The sequence below is a fragment of the Cucumis sativus genome, chromosome 2 (genome assembly GCF_000004075.3).
Source record: "Cucumis sativus cultivar 9930 chromosome 2, Cucumber_9930_V3, whole genome shotgun sequence".
Lineage (NCBI taxonomy): Eukaryota > Viridiplantae > Streptophyta > Magnoliopsida > Cucurbitales > Cucurbitaceae > Cucumis > Cucumis sativus.
In genome coordinates, this window is record NC_026656.2 from 18,736,620 (window position 1) to 18,752,137 (window position 15,518).

The 15,518-nt window shown below is 33.6% G+C and overlaps 3 protein-coding genes across 5 annotated transcripts; all 3 read left to right on the plus strand.

Annotated features, from left to right (window-relative positions):
• Positions 1-1,964: 1,964 nt before the first annotated feature.
• Positions 1,965-6,741, plus strand: LOC101220088 (methyltransferase-like protein 2). 3 transcript variants are annotated; one of them, XR_968750.2, is made up of 9 exons: positions 1,965-2,369; positions 2,506-2,725; positions 3,097-3,224; positions 3,574-3,607; positions 4,166-4,241; positions 5,171-5,348; positions 5,439-5,523; positions 5,886-6,066; positions 6,169-6,741. XR_968750.2 is itself a non-coding variant. In XM_011651307.2 (9 exons), exons 1-9 carry the CDS (start codon positions 2,082-2,084, stop codon positions 6,306-6,308), a joined length of 1,251 nt encoding a protein of 416 aa, XP_011649609.1. In that variant the 5' UTR covers positions 1,981-2,081; the 3' UTR covers positions 6,309-6,741. The 3 variants fall into 3 exon arrangements, 1 of the variants encoding a protein (XP_011649609.1); XR_968751.2 differs by having other exon boundaries at positions 1,970-2,369; positions 5,970-6,066; XM_011651307.2 differs by having other exon boundaries at positions 1,981-2,369; positions 5,439-5,528; positions 5,970-6,066.
• Positions 6,742-8,802: 2,061 nt separating this feature from the next.
• LOC101219853 (protein BRASSINAZOLE-RESISTANT 1) lies at positions 8,803-10,530 on the plus strand. The gene is made up of 2 exons (XM_011651308.2): positions 8,803-9,144; positions 9,456-10,530. The coding sequence occupies exons 1-2, from the start codon at positions 8,905-8,907 to the stop codon at positions 10,149-10,151; spliced, it is 936 nt and encodes a 311-aa protein (XP_011649610.1). The 5' UTR covers positions 8,803-8,904; the 3' UTR covers positions 10,152-10,530.
• Positions 10,531-11,491: 961 nt separating this feature from the next.
• LOC101219608 (peroxisomal membrane protein 11A) lies at positions 11,492-12,680 on the plus strand. Its single transcript, XM_004152660.3, has one exon. It carries the CDS (start codon positions 11,750-11,752, stop codon positions 12,491-12,493), a length of 744 nt encoding a protein of 247 aa, XP_004152708.1. The 5' UTR covers positions 11,492-11,749; the 3' UTR covers positions 12,494-12,680.
• Positions 12,681-15,518: the final 2,838 nt, after the last annotated feature.

The following is a 15,518-nucleotide window of genomic DNA, read 5'->3' on the forward strand; positions in this document are numbered from 1 at the left end:
TAGTTTACACCTTACAAATTTAATATTATAATTAAAATTAAAATAATCTACCATCAAATACAAACTATTGTAATTATATTAATAAACTAATATAAGGAGTCCTTCCAAAAATAACAAACAAATTCAGGAGCACTTGCAAAAATGGTAAAACAAGTTATAATAACTAAGTCCACATACTTTATTATTTGTGAAAATAATATAAACAAAACTCAACTCACACATAATAAGTAAAATGTCACAAATGTCATCGTTAATAATACCCATTTGATACATCTAATACCCATTGATATACTTGATACTTCGTGCTGATACACTTTATACAATTGATAGATACACTCGATACACGTGATACTCTTTAATATACTCAATAACTTTTGATACACTTTAGGCTTTGATACACTTGATACGTCGCCATTAAACTTGTTATACTTCATTGGTACACTCAACTAGTTTTATACATTTGATGTACACGATATATTTGATACACCTGATGCAATGTACAAATACATTTATTTTAGTATTATTCACTTATACATTTGATTAATTAAATACATTTGATATGCTTGAAGTCTTACTTGTACACTTAATATACACTTGTAAACTTAATTCACATAATTGATAATAATTCACTTTGCTACTATATTATTTAACAATATATTGTTGATGTAATTGTCAATAATACACTGAGTTATATAATTCATGTACTTACTAATAGTTGAATCACTCTTATACAATTTTAAAAGAATGAAAACTGCGTAGTAAGTATATAAACTACCCAATATATATAATATAAGTATATCACAACATTGGTATACAAAACTGAGACAAAGTAAAACTGAAAAAAACCAATATAAAGAAAAAAAACAAAATCATATTAAATCATATTCAACTCAAAATACACATAGAAAAAAATTAAAAAAAACCATAAATGAAGTTGAATCACTCTTATTAACAACACAATTATATTTTATATAGCAATTATTGTACTAATGATATCCAAAATTAAGATTAAGACAAAAGAACAAATAATTTTTATCGTATAATAATAAATAAATAAGTAAGGTCTTAAAAGGTGAAATAATAAATAAACAATGAATAGGACATTAAAAAGACAAAGATAAATAAATTACTAAACGGTAGTTTAAGAATAATAATAAATTTAAGATGAAAAGTTTTCTATAAGTGAAAATTTGTCCATATTTACAAAATTTCAAAACAGTGTACTATATTATTATATTTGGTGTATTATATTCTTAAAATGCTATCATATGCAATTTTAAAAAAATATATGATAACAAGACTTATATCACTATATTTTCTAAATTGCATAAGTAGCAAATTTAAAAAGATTATCGTCTAATAGCCCTTCGTCATTTGATTATAGTACGATATTAGTAATTTTGCTATAATCGTGCAGATACCATAAGCGATTTTTTTTAAAATGTTTTTGTACAATTTTTGATAATATAACTTAGATTAAGTTAACTAACAAACTATATGTCAAATAGATTTAAAAGAGAACAAATGATGTTAACATGTCTTTCCATCTCACAACAAACTATCTTTTTAACCAATTTTCATATCAATAAAATCTCTCAATTAATATGAAGCGATTGTCCATTTCTTTTTTTGTAAGGAAAAATACGAATTTTCAATGCAAGAAAAGAAGAAATCGTTAATCCACGCGGCCAAGGGTAAAATCGTAAATTAGAGTTTAAGGCATTGCCTCGACGCAAAACTCAAACCCAAACAAAAGTACCAAAATAACCACCGGAAAACCCTCACGATATTTGGTCACCACTGACCGACAACCGGCTATATCCGTTCCTTTTCCAAATAATTAAAAATTAACTTTAAAACGCAAAAACTCATGATGACGTGTCCTCCATGGCCCGGTATATCCTTGAACAATTCCAGGTCATTCCAGAACGTTCCCATTCCCGTTCCGTACACTATGAGGATCCGGTTGGACCATGCGAGGTCGCCTTACCGTTCGACCGACTATTTCGTCCGGTTCGGTTCGGTTCCTTGACGGTGGGTACGCCCATACAGCGGGAAAACTCTCTTGAGGGATTGTGAAAATGGAGGATCGCTGCTTAGCGAGGGATGAACTCTCTGTATTCCTGGAGTCTGGAATATATCGGTTCGTGGATTCGAGATTCATTTTTGTAGATCCAGTTCGTGTTTTGAATCGTTCGTACTCACGGTTTAGGGTTTCTCCCGCTGGTTACTACTCACGATTCTTCGACTATGAAAGGAAGGGCTTAGAGAACAAGGATTGTTTGTCGTATGGAAAGAAGAGAAAGAGGAAGGAGAAGAAACTTCGATGTTTAAATGAGAAGGAATGTGCTGCTGATCAACGCCACCAGGTTTCTATGTTTGTAACTTGATTTAATTACACTGAATCGCTGTTGGTGCTGACTGCGGGATTGAAAGTAGATTGTATGAAGACGATCATCAATGTTTCTGCATTGGTAAATGTTTTGTGCTGTTCACTTGCTGCAGGTGGCGAAGCCTCTGTTACTTAAGGCGTACGAGTTGTTGTTGCAAGCTACTGATCTGTTGAGTGTAACGAGAAGTTTGAACCGTGAGTCTGGTTCTTCAGAGGGAAGGAATTTGCCCAGTGATCATCAGTTATTGATTGAACATGGACGGATTTGGCAAGCGCCTTTATACGAGATAACTCTGAAACTCCCTGAGCATGATCAGTCGAGTGAAGTTGGAGGTTGGTCAATTAATGGGAAGGGATTTTACATTCATATAATTTTCTTTCTTACATTTGGCATTACACTTTTTGTTAGGAAACAAATTTTTTCAACTACTTCTAACACATAGCTTAGCTTAGCTACTCTTCTTCTTCATGTGCGTCATTTTCTTTTGGTTCTTGCTTTGTTAGATCAGTCCTCACTTACCTGGTAATCTTAGTTATTTTTATGTTTTGATCAGTCTTCATTTACGTTGGACGTGTGGCCAAAAGTTTATTGTAAGGGAGAAAATGACTTTGATAAACTAATCTTTCACTGTTTTTGGCTTCACCCACTTCCTTCTTTAGTGGTGTTTCTAAATCTCCGACAATTTATTGCTTCCCTTCTTCAGGATCTTCTTTCAAGGACAGAGTGGTTCCTTTATTCAATAATCTGGTTGTCAATGAGACATCCGATGAGGTGGAAGCTGAATTTCTTGATCATCAATATATATTGCCTCGTGAAAGTTGCTTCTACATGGTATGGTGGTGACATTGTCGACATTTTTCTATTTTTGATTTTCGGGGCCATTTATTAATGGATGCTTTCCATTTTCCTTTTGGTGTTCTTGAGAACTGTTACTGGTTATCCAAACTATATTGTTGCTGTTTTTTGTTTGTTAGTGTTGCAAGTTGATCTGACCTTCTCTTCCAATCAAACTAATCATTTTTTTTCATAAAGAATCTCCGAATGTTTCAAGATGTCAAATAAGCACTGTTTTGTACTTCTGTCCTTTGGGATAATTTCAGATGCTTTTATTCTAAGATTTTTTATGTTTAGTTCTAAGTTTGTCTTACATGAAACTGTTTCTATTGTTTCCATGTGCAAGTCTGATTTGAGGCAGGTTCACAACCTTATTCCTGGTAAGGTCCGCACGTCTTCATGTTTTAGAATTATAGTTTCATGTCTAATTTCCAAATGATTAAGCATTTCATTTATGCAATTTATTGTAGTAAGAGTATTAGCTTTTTCACTTAGTTGAGTAAATCTTATTAAAAAAAGTTACTTAGTTGACAGTAAATTAAAAAGAGAGAAAAAAAAAAAAATCAGTTGATCTTTAGTTAACTTACGATCACAGGTTTATTTAAAAAGAAAATAAATAAGAAACCATTGAGATAATGAAAGAATAAGGAGTGCATAAAAAAAGGTCCAGTAAAAGGGGAGTGGTTGAGATCCTGTTTTAAACTCGTGGTTTTTGTCACCTAAATCTTCTGTCTCTTTTTCTATTACGTTAGCATCGCTCTCTCCCATTTTTTTCATTAGATATCATCCTTTTCCCATTTTAAATTTAGGATTTATGTAGAGGAACTACATGTGCTGCTTAAGGTTTAGGAATAATAGTTATGTACACACACACTCATTGAACTCTGTGTTATCTTCTCATTAGAAATGTCTGATTGTATTTTTGGTTGCTGTTTCAGCTAAAGCTAGCTCTGGCTTCAGTCTTATTCTGATTGATCCACCATGGGAAAATGGAAGCGCTCAACAAAAATCAAAGTATGCTATAGCTTATTCATCTGCATATTATTTTAAAGTCACCCAGCATTTTTCAAATGATTTAAAGCTTCAAATGCATTTAACGTTTTGAAGTTTAAAGATGCACTTGGTGATGATTTCAGATGTACTGATGTGGAAGGATATTGCCTGTGGGTTCTTGAGTTTGTTAGTTTGTTGTTGTTGTTTTCTTTCTTTCTTTATTATTTATATATATATATATATATAATTTTATAAAAAATTATGTATATATTTTTATATAATTTAAATTTAGAAAATTATTGTTGCTATTATTTTGGGATGAAAGGATCCTCAAGGAAAGATCATGGCAAGTTGGTTTACTATAAACCTAGATGCCGTAATTCAATTATTAAGAATTTGTGAAGATTTGATTTCTAAATGTCAAAGTCAAACCAGTTAAATATGGTTCTTCAATCAGCAAATCCTCATTGTTGTTGACAAATTACTGACAATAATGGTCATATTTTTTTTATAACTTTTTACTCACTGCCTACTGGATTGGCCTTGTGATAATAAATCACACGCTGATCTTGAGAGTATAAAAAACGTTTGCTATTTTAGTAAATATATAAGACGTAATATTTTTATTCTTGAGCAATTTTTAGTAGAATCTTCATTCTGTCCAGATGTTGAAATATGATGTAACTGATTATATATGCCGAATTCCTAGCGTCGTTGAAGTTTATAATCTCTATTTAGTATCTGATTAAAACTATTGGGATTTTGTCAATTGTCAATAGTGCTGGAATCTCTAATTGGATAACTAAATTTAGTGTTCTTTCACTTTTCTTATATGGTTGTTGTTACAACCACGTTATTGTCATCATCGGTTTTGCTGTGCCTTTTTGCACTATTGTTTAATATGTGTGTCCGTTTGGACAATTAATGCCATTCCTATTTAATCATAATAGGTATCCTACATTGCCTAACCGATATTTCTTAGCTCTGCCTATTAAGAAACTGTCTCATGGCAAAGGGGCACTGGTCGCCTTGTGGGTGACAAACAGAGAAAAGTTCCATCGTTTTATTGATTTGGAATTGTTTCCTGCATGGGGAGTCGTACATATTTCCACTTATTACTGGTTGAAGGTCCGTTTTTCTCTTATTTGCCTCTCTCTCTCTCTCCTTCCCCATCTCTCCTCCAAGTTGTTCCAACCTTTACATACCTGCATATTACAGGTCAAGGCAGATGGTTCATTGATAAGTGATCTAGATCTCTTTCATCACAGGCCGTATGAATGCCTTCTCTTGGGCTATTGTTATGGTGAGGTATCAAGTCAATGGCTGATTTAAAAAAATCTACAAATTTGAATTGATTAAGGAAATAACTTAACCTAGGAAGCATGTGCTGCTATGCCCACCAATAGAAGAAAAAGAATGTAATTTACGTACTTTCATTGAACTTTAAATGGATTTATTCTCTAGATTTTAAGTAGTTTAATGTGAACTATCGATCACACTTTTTACTTAGTCGTGAATAGAAGGCTAATGTAAATTAAATACCTGTTAGTTTGCCTGCTCGTTTTTTAAGTAGCACCAGTTCAGCCAAAATCTGCCTGATGAACATGCCATGCCATATTTCTAACTCAAATACAATACGACTAAAATATTTGTTTTGTGGTCCAGTGATTAATGCCATTGGATTCGAACTGTTCAACACTGTTAAACTTTTACTTAATGTCGACTTCTTTAAATTACTTGGGAGTATAGGATGTTCAAGATGTGAAAATTCTGGACCAAACCTTACCTAAAGATCGGGTCATCATTAGCATTCCTGGTGATTACTCGAGGAAGCCACCAATTGCAGGTATCACTAGGAACGATACTTTTTTCCCTTTCTCTATAATTCCTCTAAATCTATTAGATCAATATCCTTTATATCTGTTCCACCATTTTGCTTTCCATCCAGAGCTTCTGCAAGAGTATGTTCCGGGGCCCAAACCTGGTCGCTGTATCGAACTGTTTGCTCGAGAAATGAATCCTGGATGGCTCTCTTGGGGGAACGAACCCCTTCACTTCCAGGAATCACAATACTTCACTCGGACATAGGCATGCTATACTTTCAATGTAAGCTCTGCAACTCTCCCTCCCTCTGCTGAGATCTTTTTGAGTACTTTATCATTTTCCAAAGTCATAAGGTGCGGCCACATACTTTGATCCTTTGCTAGATTATTGTTGATTGGCATGAGCCTGAACGAATATACACTTAGAGGGATCCCCCTCACTAGCCCCACTTCCCCATCTTAACTTGTGAACAGCTCATTGTAGTGAAGTTTTTACACCGGTTTTTCCTTCACGTCTTTGCATGTAGTTCTAGTTTCGCACATGGGTTCTGAATAAAAAAAAAAAATCTGAATCCATCATTTCCTCATCAGAAAACGTTGCTCTCTCTTTCGTGTTGTGACTTATGGGTTTGATTCTTTATGCGGCCGAACTATCAACATTCACTTCGGATAAAACGTATACACTTCGAATTGACACATGAATTGATTTAATATTATGGTTTACGCGTTTTTGTAGTTATTATTATCATTACCATTGTTTTTAAATGTATAGATTATTCCACAAACAATAAATTATTGAATAATAAAGAGGGTGTTTAGACTTTATTTGCTATTTTGTAAATTGGGTTGCCTTGTTCTATTTTTCAAAGATGACTATTATAATTGAGTTCTAACACAAGTTAACTTGTCACCTAAATATTGTAGGGATATTGTAGGGTTGGGATGTGAGGTAAAGATTAGTCAAGATGTGCGTAAGTTATTTTGGATATTTACGGATATAATTTTTTTTTTATTATAATTGCATAAATGGTTCAAAACTATCTCTACCACAATTTGAGATGGAAATTTAAGCTATTATGAACGATGTTTTCACTTCTAATAACTTCTTGAAATTGTAATTGATGAAAAAATCCTCGACTTTTATAGAAAATACACACAAAATTTTGGAGTATTAATAGAGAATCGAACTTGGTAACAAAATCAATTTACACTTATAGTCTCACTATAATGAAGATTATATACTAATTTTACTAGGAGTTTTGATATTTTTATATTGCAAGGTTATAGAATTCTAGTTAGCTATGCCATCAGTTTATTTACTATATCATATTTTAGTTGCCTTTGCTAAGATGAAATTAATATGGTATACTTTGAAATAGAAAAACATATTTATATTTAGGTAATCTATTTTAAATGAAAAACTGCTAGAAATATCTTGAGAAAAAATACATCAAAATGTAATCTTTCATGAAATCCTCCTAGCACATTTAAGGTTTTTGCTTTGTTAAAAGTACATGAAGCTATACATCTTTTTAGAACAATAGAAAAAATGGTAAGAATTTCTAAAATTCAACTTGCAAGACAAACTAAAGAAAAATGAAATTATTCCTGTTTTTCTAAAATTTTTACCATTTTTCTTAAATCACTCATTTTTTAATTAATTCAATATCAACACTATACGTAAAAAATAAGTACTTAATGATAAGTTTAGGCATTCAATTTTAATAATTTTTTTTTTCTTTTTGTACAAATGTTCCATTTTTGTAAAATTTATCTTTCTACTTACGATGTAGCAAGAATATTCAAGTCCATTGTATTTCTAATGCAATGATCAAAGTACTTCTCACAATAGTGAAAATATGGAGAAAACACAAAACATTTTATAACATATTGTAATCTTTATTTTTTTCTAAAAAAATGCAACATACTGTGAAAAAAGTTGAAAACAGAATAAAGTTTTGATAGGAATGATTTGGATCGGATAATACATCCAAAGAGTTGAAGCTTATAGAGTAAATTATCAATCAAAAATAAAAAAGAAAAAAAATCTCAAATGTAAAATTGTCATATTTTAAAGTCATAAACTAACTCGAAACCGAATTTAAAAAACATAATTTCCCCTCAAAATTATAATAGAACCAAACTATCTAAAAAGGTTTGGAGCAATTCAGGTGAAGGAGTAAAAATGGGAGAAAGCGAAGTTAAAATTGAGGGTGTAAATGAGTTTTTGAACCCATGGAGTAGTACTTATTTGGTGCCAATGCCAATGCCAATGGCATTGCGATTGCCACTCCCTTGCTTTCCCCTCTCTTTGGGGCTTTGATTTGAGCCCACGAATAATTACTTATTCACTTTGTTTGATCAAATCACTTTTTTCTGTTCCGTTCATATCTTCTACTACGATAAGGATTAGAAGGTTTAATCTCCTTCCTTACTCTAAATTGTACTAAAAAATAGTGTTTTAAGTACAAACAACTTTTAATTCAATGACAAAATTAGTGAACTGTATGGGAAAATACGAATCTCTACTTATAAATTTCGAAAACTTCTAAATTGTTATACAATTTATTAAGCAGAGGACTAAATACTAAATGTGTAATCAAGTGGGTATAAAATTGGTTTAAGAAAGAAGTGACGAGGCGTGTTAGTGGGGGTGTAACGTGCAGTCATAATCACCGTCGGATCGGAGGCCCCACCGATTTCAATCTGGCGGGCCCCGAAGTCAAAGAACAAAACACAATCAAACCGTAGTCCTCGTCGTCTTCTTATTTATCTTCCCTTTTCCACTCTCGAAAAGTGAAATTTCTCCATTTCTTCTTCCCTCTACTTTTAACACCCAAACCCCCTTCTCTCGCCGGAATATGACCTCCGACGGCGCCACTTCTGCCTCCAATTGTCGCCGTAAGCCTTCTTGGAGGGAGCGGGAGAATAATCGGACCAGAGAGCGCCGGAGAAGAGCCATCGCTGCTAAGATTTACTCCGGCCTTAGAGCTCAGGGTAACTTCAATTTGCCTAAACACTGTGACAATAACGAGGTCCTTAAAGCCCTCTGTGCTGAAGCTGGTTGGACTGTCGAAGATGACGGAACCACTTATCGGAAGGTCTGTCTTCGCTTTCGCTCTTTTCAATTGATTTTCCTTACTCGTTACTGTAATGTTGAATTTCAAATGGCGTAGTAGATCTGAATGCGGTGATTAATGTACTGGTTGTTTTGCTGTTGGGTTTAAATTTGATCTGTGGATCCATCTGAAAAGTCGATCGACTCATTTCATTTTGTAATTGACTTGATTTTAGTTGAAAATTTGTGAAATAAATTGAGCTGATGAGCTTAATGTAGTAATCTTTGATCAAATCTGCTTTGGTTGTGCCCTAGAAAGAAATGATATATGCTTTTGTGCTTTGTTTCTTACAGGGATGCAAGCCACCTCCCATTGATATTGTTGGCACTTCAACCAAAATCACCCCTTATTCTTCCCAAAATCCAAGCCCATTGTCTTCTTCTTTCCCCAGTCCTATGGGATCCTACCAAGTAAGTCCCTCCTCCTCCTCCTTCCCGAGCCCGTCCCGTTACGATGCCAATAATCCGTCCAATCTCATTCCTTATCTTCGCCAAGCGATTCCCATTTCGCTTCCTCCTCTTAGAATCTCAAACAGTGCTCCTGTGACCCCTCCCCTTTCATCCCCAGCCTCAAGGACTCCGCAGCCATTCCCCAATTGGGAAGTCAATGCTAAAGAATCCTTGTCCTCTTTGAATTACCCTTTCTTTGCAGTATCTGCTCCAGCTAGCCCGACCCGCCCTCAGCTCCATACTCCCGCCCCGATCCACAAATGTGATGAATCTGAATCATCTACCAATGATTCCAATCAATGGGCACTTTTCCGTGCCTATGCGCCTTCTGCATCGACAATGCCAACATCTCCCACTTTCAACCTTGTGAAACCTGCTGATCAGCATGTTCTGCATGGTGGTTTCATCCAAGAAAATGGAAGAAGAAACGAATTCGAGTTCTTGGGGTACAAGGTTAAGCCTTGGGAAGGGGAGAAAATCCACGACGTTGGATTGGAGGATTTAGAGCTCACACTTGGTAGCAGTAAGGCTCGAAGCTAAACGGAAGAAGAAATGATCTACAAACATAACACAAGTAAGAAACCCTCTTTCAATTGATTCATGGTCTATCTGGAAATGTCATGGCATGGCTCGTTCCATTCCATATTATAAGTTAAAAACTTTACTTTATACAGTGTCTGTCTTTGAGGGAGGGAGCTTTATTCACTTCATTTCAGGCAATGATTTTTCCTAGTTTGTTATATTACATTACAAGGCATGATTTTAGGGAGTCCCAAGTTTATAAAATGTTTCAAGTCAGCAATTACTATGTAGATAGATGTAATATATGATGAGAAGGGATTGGACAGTGAAATGAACACATATTGCTCTGTTTTTCCTTATCCAAATTCTGTTTCAATTCAATTCAATTCTTCAATTTGCTTGCATTTTGCCATTAGACGGAACTGAAAATGGATTAGGATTGGAATTGTGGCGGGGTGGGGTGCCATGAGAGCTGGTTGGTTGTGTTAATGGCAGAGCCCGACAAGCTCCATGTTCAACCACACGCTTTTAATAAATGCATTTGGCAATCTAATAAAAGACAAGAAAACTTTGTCTTTGCATCTCTTGGCTATTGATTCAAGCTGAATGGCTTGTCTTCTTGAACATTATTTTTTCTAGCTTGCAGACCACACATTTTTTTCTCACGTGGGAAGGTTGACGAACAGTTTGAACATGTTTATGTTCAAATTAAATTCAAATTTTAGTCTCCTCTATTTCGTGGTTAAAATATTCCAAGTGTGCAACTTAGTTTTGAATTCTGATTATTGGCTATATGTTTCTTAACCCGAGTTTAGGTTACATCATTTTCATCCATACCTTTCAATCGCAAAGGGGTTAATTTTTTTTTAAAAAGGAAAAATTTATCTCATGATGATTTGTGATTGACACTTAGGATGTCACCCTAGTATTTTTAGTTGATTTGTATTGACCTAAAATAGCGACATATCAACTTTTCTTTTTGTCGACAATACACATTTTATGACAGATAAGTGATATTGACTTCGACAAATTAAGCGTTAACATGAACATTGTCATTTGGCTTATAATTATATCATCATCCAAAATTTACTTTGATAGTGTGGAAATTGTACTTAGATATGTAAAAATATTAAGAACAGGTTTTTTAGAGTTGGTGTAAACCATTCAATTGAGGTTTGTTTGTACATTTATTAAGTAACTTTGCTTTTTCTTGCAATTTTACATCGTGACATAAAATTTTCTTGTACTGTGTGAGTAAAATTTGTTTTCATAAATTTTTGTAGAACTTTAATTTTGTAAATTCATTTTTGACATATGTTTTAATTTAAAATATTTTAGGGGAATAGTTGTTTTATTTAATTAAAATTTTGAAAATTCTCTTGTTATTTTTAGTGTTTTTATTTATCTCTTTACTTAATACTTCGTCCCGTCATCTTGTGGCACTCATAACTATACCAAATTCACGAACTCCAAAACGTTGTCGTTTACGTAACAATATTCGCTTTTATGTCACGCTCACATCCCTCTTTGTCAAACTAATTAATCTCAAGTCTCCGGTCTATTTGGGAGAAACTGAAATTTCCCCGCCTTCCTCTCTCTCCGTCGCTACCATCGCCATGGCTTCCAAACCTCCACCCTCGTCCACCGAGAAACAAAGAGATTTCTTCAATCATCTCGAAGCTTATCTCGCAAAGAGAGACGGCGTCGACAAGCTCTTGAAAATCTCCAGGTACACCACCAAGATCATCCTCTCCTCTTCCGCTATCTCTGAATCCCATCCTCTGACTCAACGTCTCAAGAGCTTTGAGTCCAGCGTCGGCGTCAGCCGCAAAGCCTTTCGTCTTGGAAAGTTTATCCAGGATCTCAACGCCTTAAGAAATTCGCATTTCGAATCTAACCAAGAATTTCTGCTCGCTCTCCTTGCGTATGGCGGAGAAGGGTTTTATTACTTTGTCGAACAATTCATTTGGTTAGCTAAATCTGGTTTGATTGACAAACGACACTCGAGTCGGTTGCAGAAGATCAGTGCTTGGGCGGAATTAATCGGGTATATTGGGAGCATTTCTTTGAAATTTAGGGATTTGAATCGGATTCTTGAAGATGAGGCGTGTTTGAAAGCGAGTATTGAGATTGCTGTCAATAGAGGAATTGGGCATCGGGAAGAAGAAGAGAAGATGAAGAAGTTGCGTGCGAAGAGGTTGATGAAGAAGCTTTCGATTGTTCAAGATTTTGCCGATGGATTCATGGCGGTGGCGGACGTTCGTGATGGGAACGGCCGGTTTTCAGGTCCTCTTCTAATTTCTTTTGCTGGGCTTCTCTCGGCATTGATTAGCACTCATAAGAATTGGATATCATGCTGAAATTGCTTTCAACTTTACGAGGCTAAATTTTCTGTTAGTTTCAAAACATTCATAGCGAAGTTGCACACTAAGCATCTCAAAGAATGCATAACATAGGAGTTTTGATCTTGAACTATCAATGTACAATAATGACTATTGTTAGTCACCTCCCACGTTTGAAAGAATAAACAACACAATTTTTTTTTTAGCCCTGCTAAGAAGGAACTTCAACAATGGGAAATAGAGTATAGGATCGTTATGAATGAGCTTCAATATCGAATCCTAGAAGCTTAGAGAAAAACATGAAATTTAATCAGTGACCAACCACACTTCAGAAAGATCCCTTTCCAACCCTCTAATCACCCACTTACCCCACAAAATACTGCAAACCCCAGCGAGCCATAAAATCCACCCTTCTTGTGAAAGGATAGATGAAAGAGGAACTTCCCGATTGCATCACCGATATTCTTATGACATGCTAGCAAAAAAACCAAAAGTCTAAAAGAACTTTCTCTGCATAGCTTCGCAAACTCGCATAAATACAAAGAATATGATGTAAGTCTTTCGACAAAGAATAATACAACAAAACAGACCAAGTAACAATGTCATTTTTTTCACCAGGCTGTCCAAAGTTTTAGTTCTTCAAAAGGATCTATAAGCCTAAAAAAAATCGTGGCATAAGAATCCCTCCAAAGGGTCGAGGCTCCACGCCCTAAAATCCTTTCTCCCTTGTCAATGTTGGTTTTCTCCCACATTATTAGCTTGAAGCTTACTATAGTTCAGTTCAATGGTTTCACAACCATTGCCATTACAATCCTTGACCATAGGTTCCTATTCTCTTCAATTTATTGCAATTATAGCTGCTAATTTTAATCAGTGTAGACTCTCTGATGAGATTATGTTATTTCCCTGTGCAAAAAGTATTCTGATCTATGGCACCTACCGGAGTGTTCATGTTTAGATTGAGTTAAAAGGATTTGTTTGAATCTACTTCAATGGTTCCATTTATCAATTTCTTTGAATCAAATTATTCTTTTTAGATAATGGATTAGTTCTGTACAAGTCCAAATCAATTTAAGAGATTATATTCATCCTAATCCAACCTAAACCCAACAACTTTTACTATTCAGCCCACTCGATATGCTTCAATTCGATTGATAGAAAGTGTTGTGCCATTGGGTTTTCTTAACACGAACAACTTCACTGGCATCCATGGACTTTTCTTAGCCAAAAGATCAGAGGAGTGTGTAACAAAACAATTCTTTCCATGATCTTTCCTCGTCATTTTTTAAATTTTGCTGAAATTTGAGCATTAATGGGATTGGGAATTCCCTCCTCTCGGTTTTTGATCATTTTCAACTTCTTACAGGGGATATTCTGGTGAGATTTTCAGTTTTCCAATCAATTCTATACTGTCACAAACACCAAACTACTAGTAGACAGAAATATGCATTGGGGTGGTGTTTTGCAAAATAGATATCTTTTTTTTCTTTTAGTCCGTTTTCATGAATGGGGTTGGATTTAGCTTTCTACTTACCTTTCTATCCTTATTTAGGAGTTGTTTTGAAATTATTTAAATCTACTTTGGCATTTCAAAACCACTCTTTTGCTGTTTACACTTTGAAATGTGGTTCTTAAAATTAGTTTTGAAAACCTTACCTATGCCACCAAACTTATGGAGCAAGTGAAAAAACCCATAATTTTCTAGCTCTAGCTCGTCTTTCAAAACTTAGCAAAATGTAGATGATAGTTTTATAAATTATAGTCCTCGTTTGGAAAGCATCTTTTTAATAACCATTGGATATATAATTTAGAAATTTACAATATCTAGACAGGTATAAGGTACTTTTTTCATGTACTAGTCGTCCAATGTTTAAAACTGTTAGTCACATAGTTATTTCGAATAAAATGTCAAATTTGAGCGTTCTCCTTATTAAAAATATCTTTATATTTTTAGAAACAGTAAAAAAAAAAAAGCAGAGTGACATTGTTCAAGGGAGTCTTTCTATTTTAAACTGTTTCATAAATATTAAAATCTCAAATTTTATAGAAAGCAGAGTGATATTGACATTCAAAAATAAATTATTTAACGAGTAGCCATCTTTTACACTTGTAAATTACTTGTATTTTCTCGATCCTTTCTAATGAAATAATGATAATGTAGAATATCATTGACAAAAATACAAAATTGATCAGCACAAGTATAATTAAATTTTAAAGAAAATGATTGTAAAACACTCTTTTAAATTTATATTCTATTAACACTATAAAACTATTTGTTTCTATCCATATAATAAACAGAAACCGATAAAAAGTAAATTACGAATCACAATCTATTTATAAAATATAACTTTTTTTTATATTTTATAAATATTTTGATAGGTTTTACTTTATTTAAAAATATTTTCATCAAAACAATTCAACGTGGAGGGGACATGTTGATATAAAATTTAATACCCCAATTTTGAAGGCATTATTCTCTGTTAGCACAAAGATTAATAATATTGAGATAATTAGTAACTAATCTGACATTGTATTTGAAGGTTGATTATTTGAACCTTTAAAAAATGAAACTCTCCAATTTGCTATTGGCACGTGATTTTGAGTAAGATCGCGATTCACAGTTCCTCGCTTTGTAGTTACATACCGTTCATTCCTTCTAATTTATAATTAATTATAAATACTCTTTTGGTTTCACAATTTGGATATTTAATTTCATATCTATTTAATCGTTTACTTTATTTCAAACTTTTGAAATTAGACTACTTGATTCTATATCAATTTAAATCTTATGATTATAAATTTTCAATTATTAATAAATTAAAAAAAAACTATTAAATAAGTCAACCATGGAAACTCAAGATTTTACTAAATTAATACAAAATATCTAAGTTTATAATACACATAAAAGTTCAACAGCAATTGTATCATTCAAATTAACTTAACCTTTAAAAAAGATGGGATAAAATTTTCTTAAATTAAAAAAAAATATATTAGTCAGATTTAAATTATACCCATAGCATCTAATTCTGGTCCTTTTCCCACC

Excerpts from the sequence above, each read along its gene's own strand:
- LOC101219853 (XM_011651308.2), top strand. The coding sequence starts at position 8,905 with ATGACCTCCGACGGCGCCACTTCTGCCTCCAATTGTCGCCGTAAGCCT. Across the intron at positions 9,145-9,455 it reads ACGGAACCACTTATCGGAAG|GGATGCAAGCCACCTCCCAT; the intron begins GTCTGTCTTCGC and ends TGTTTCTTACAG.
- LOC101220088 (XM_011651307.2), top strand. The coding sequence starts at position 2,082 with ATGGAGGATCGCTGCTTAGCGAGGGATGAACTCTCTGTATTCCTGGAG. Across the intron at positions 2,726-3,096 it reads TCAGTCGAGTGAAGTTGGAG|GATCTTCTTTCAAGGACAGA; the intron begins GTTGGTCAATTA and ends TCCCTTCTTCAG. Across the intron at positions 5,349-5,438 it reads CCACTTATTACTGGTTGAAG|GTCAAGGCAGATGGTTCATT; the intron begins GTCCGTTTTTCT and ends TGCATATTACAG.
- LOC101219608 (XM_004152660.3), top strand. The coding sequence starts at position 11,750 with ATGGCTTCCAAACCTCCACCCTCGTCCACCGAGAAACAAAGAGATTTC.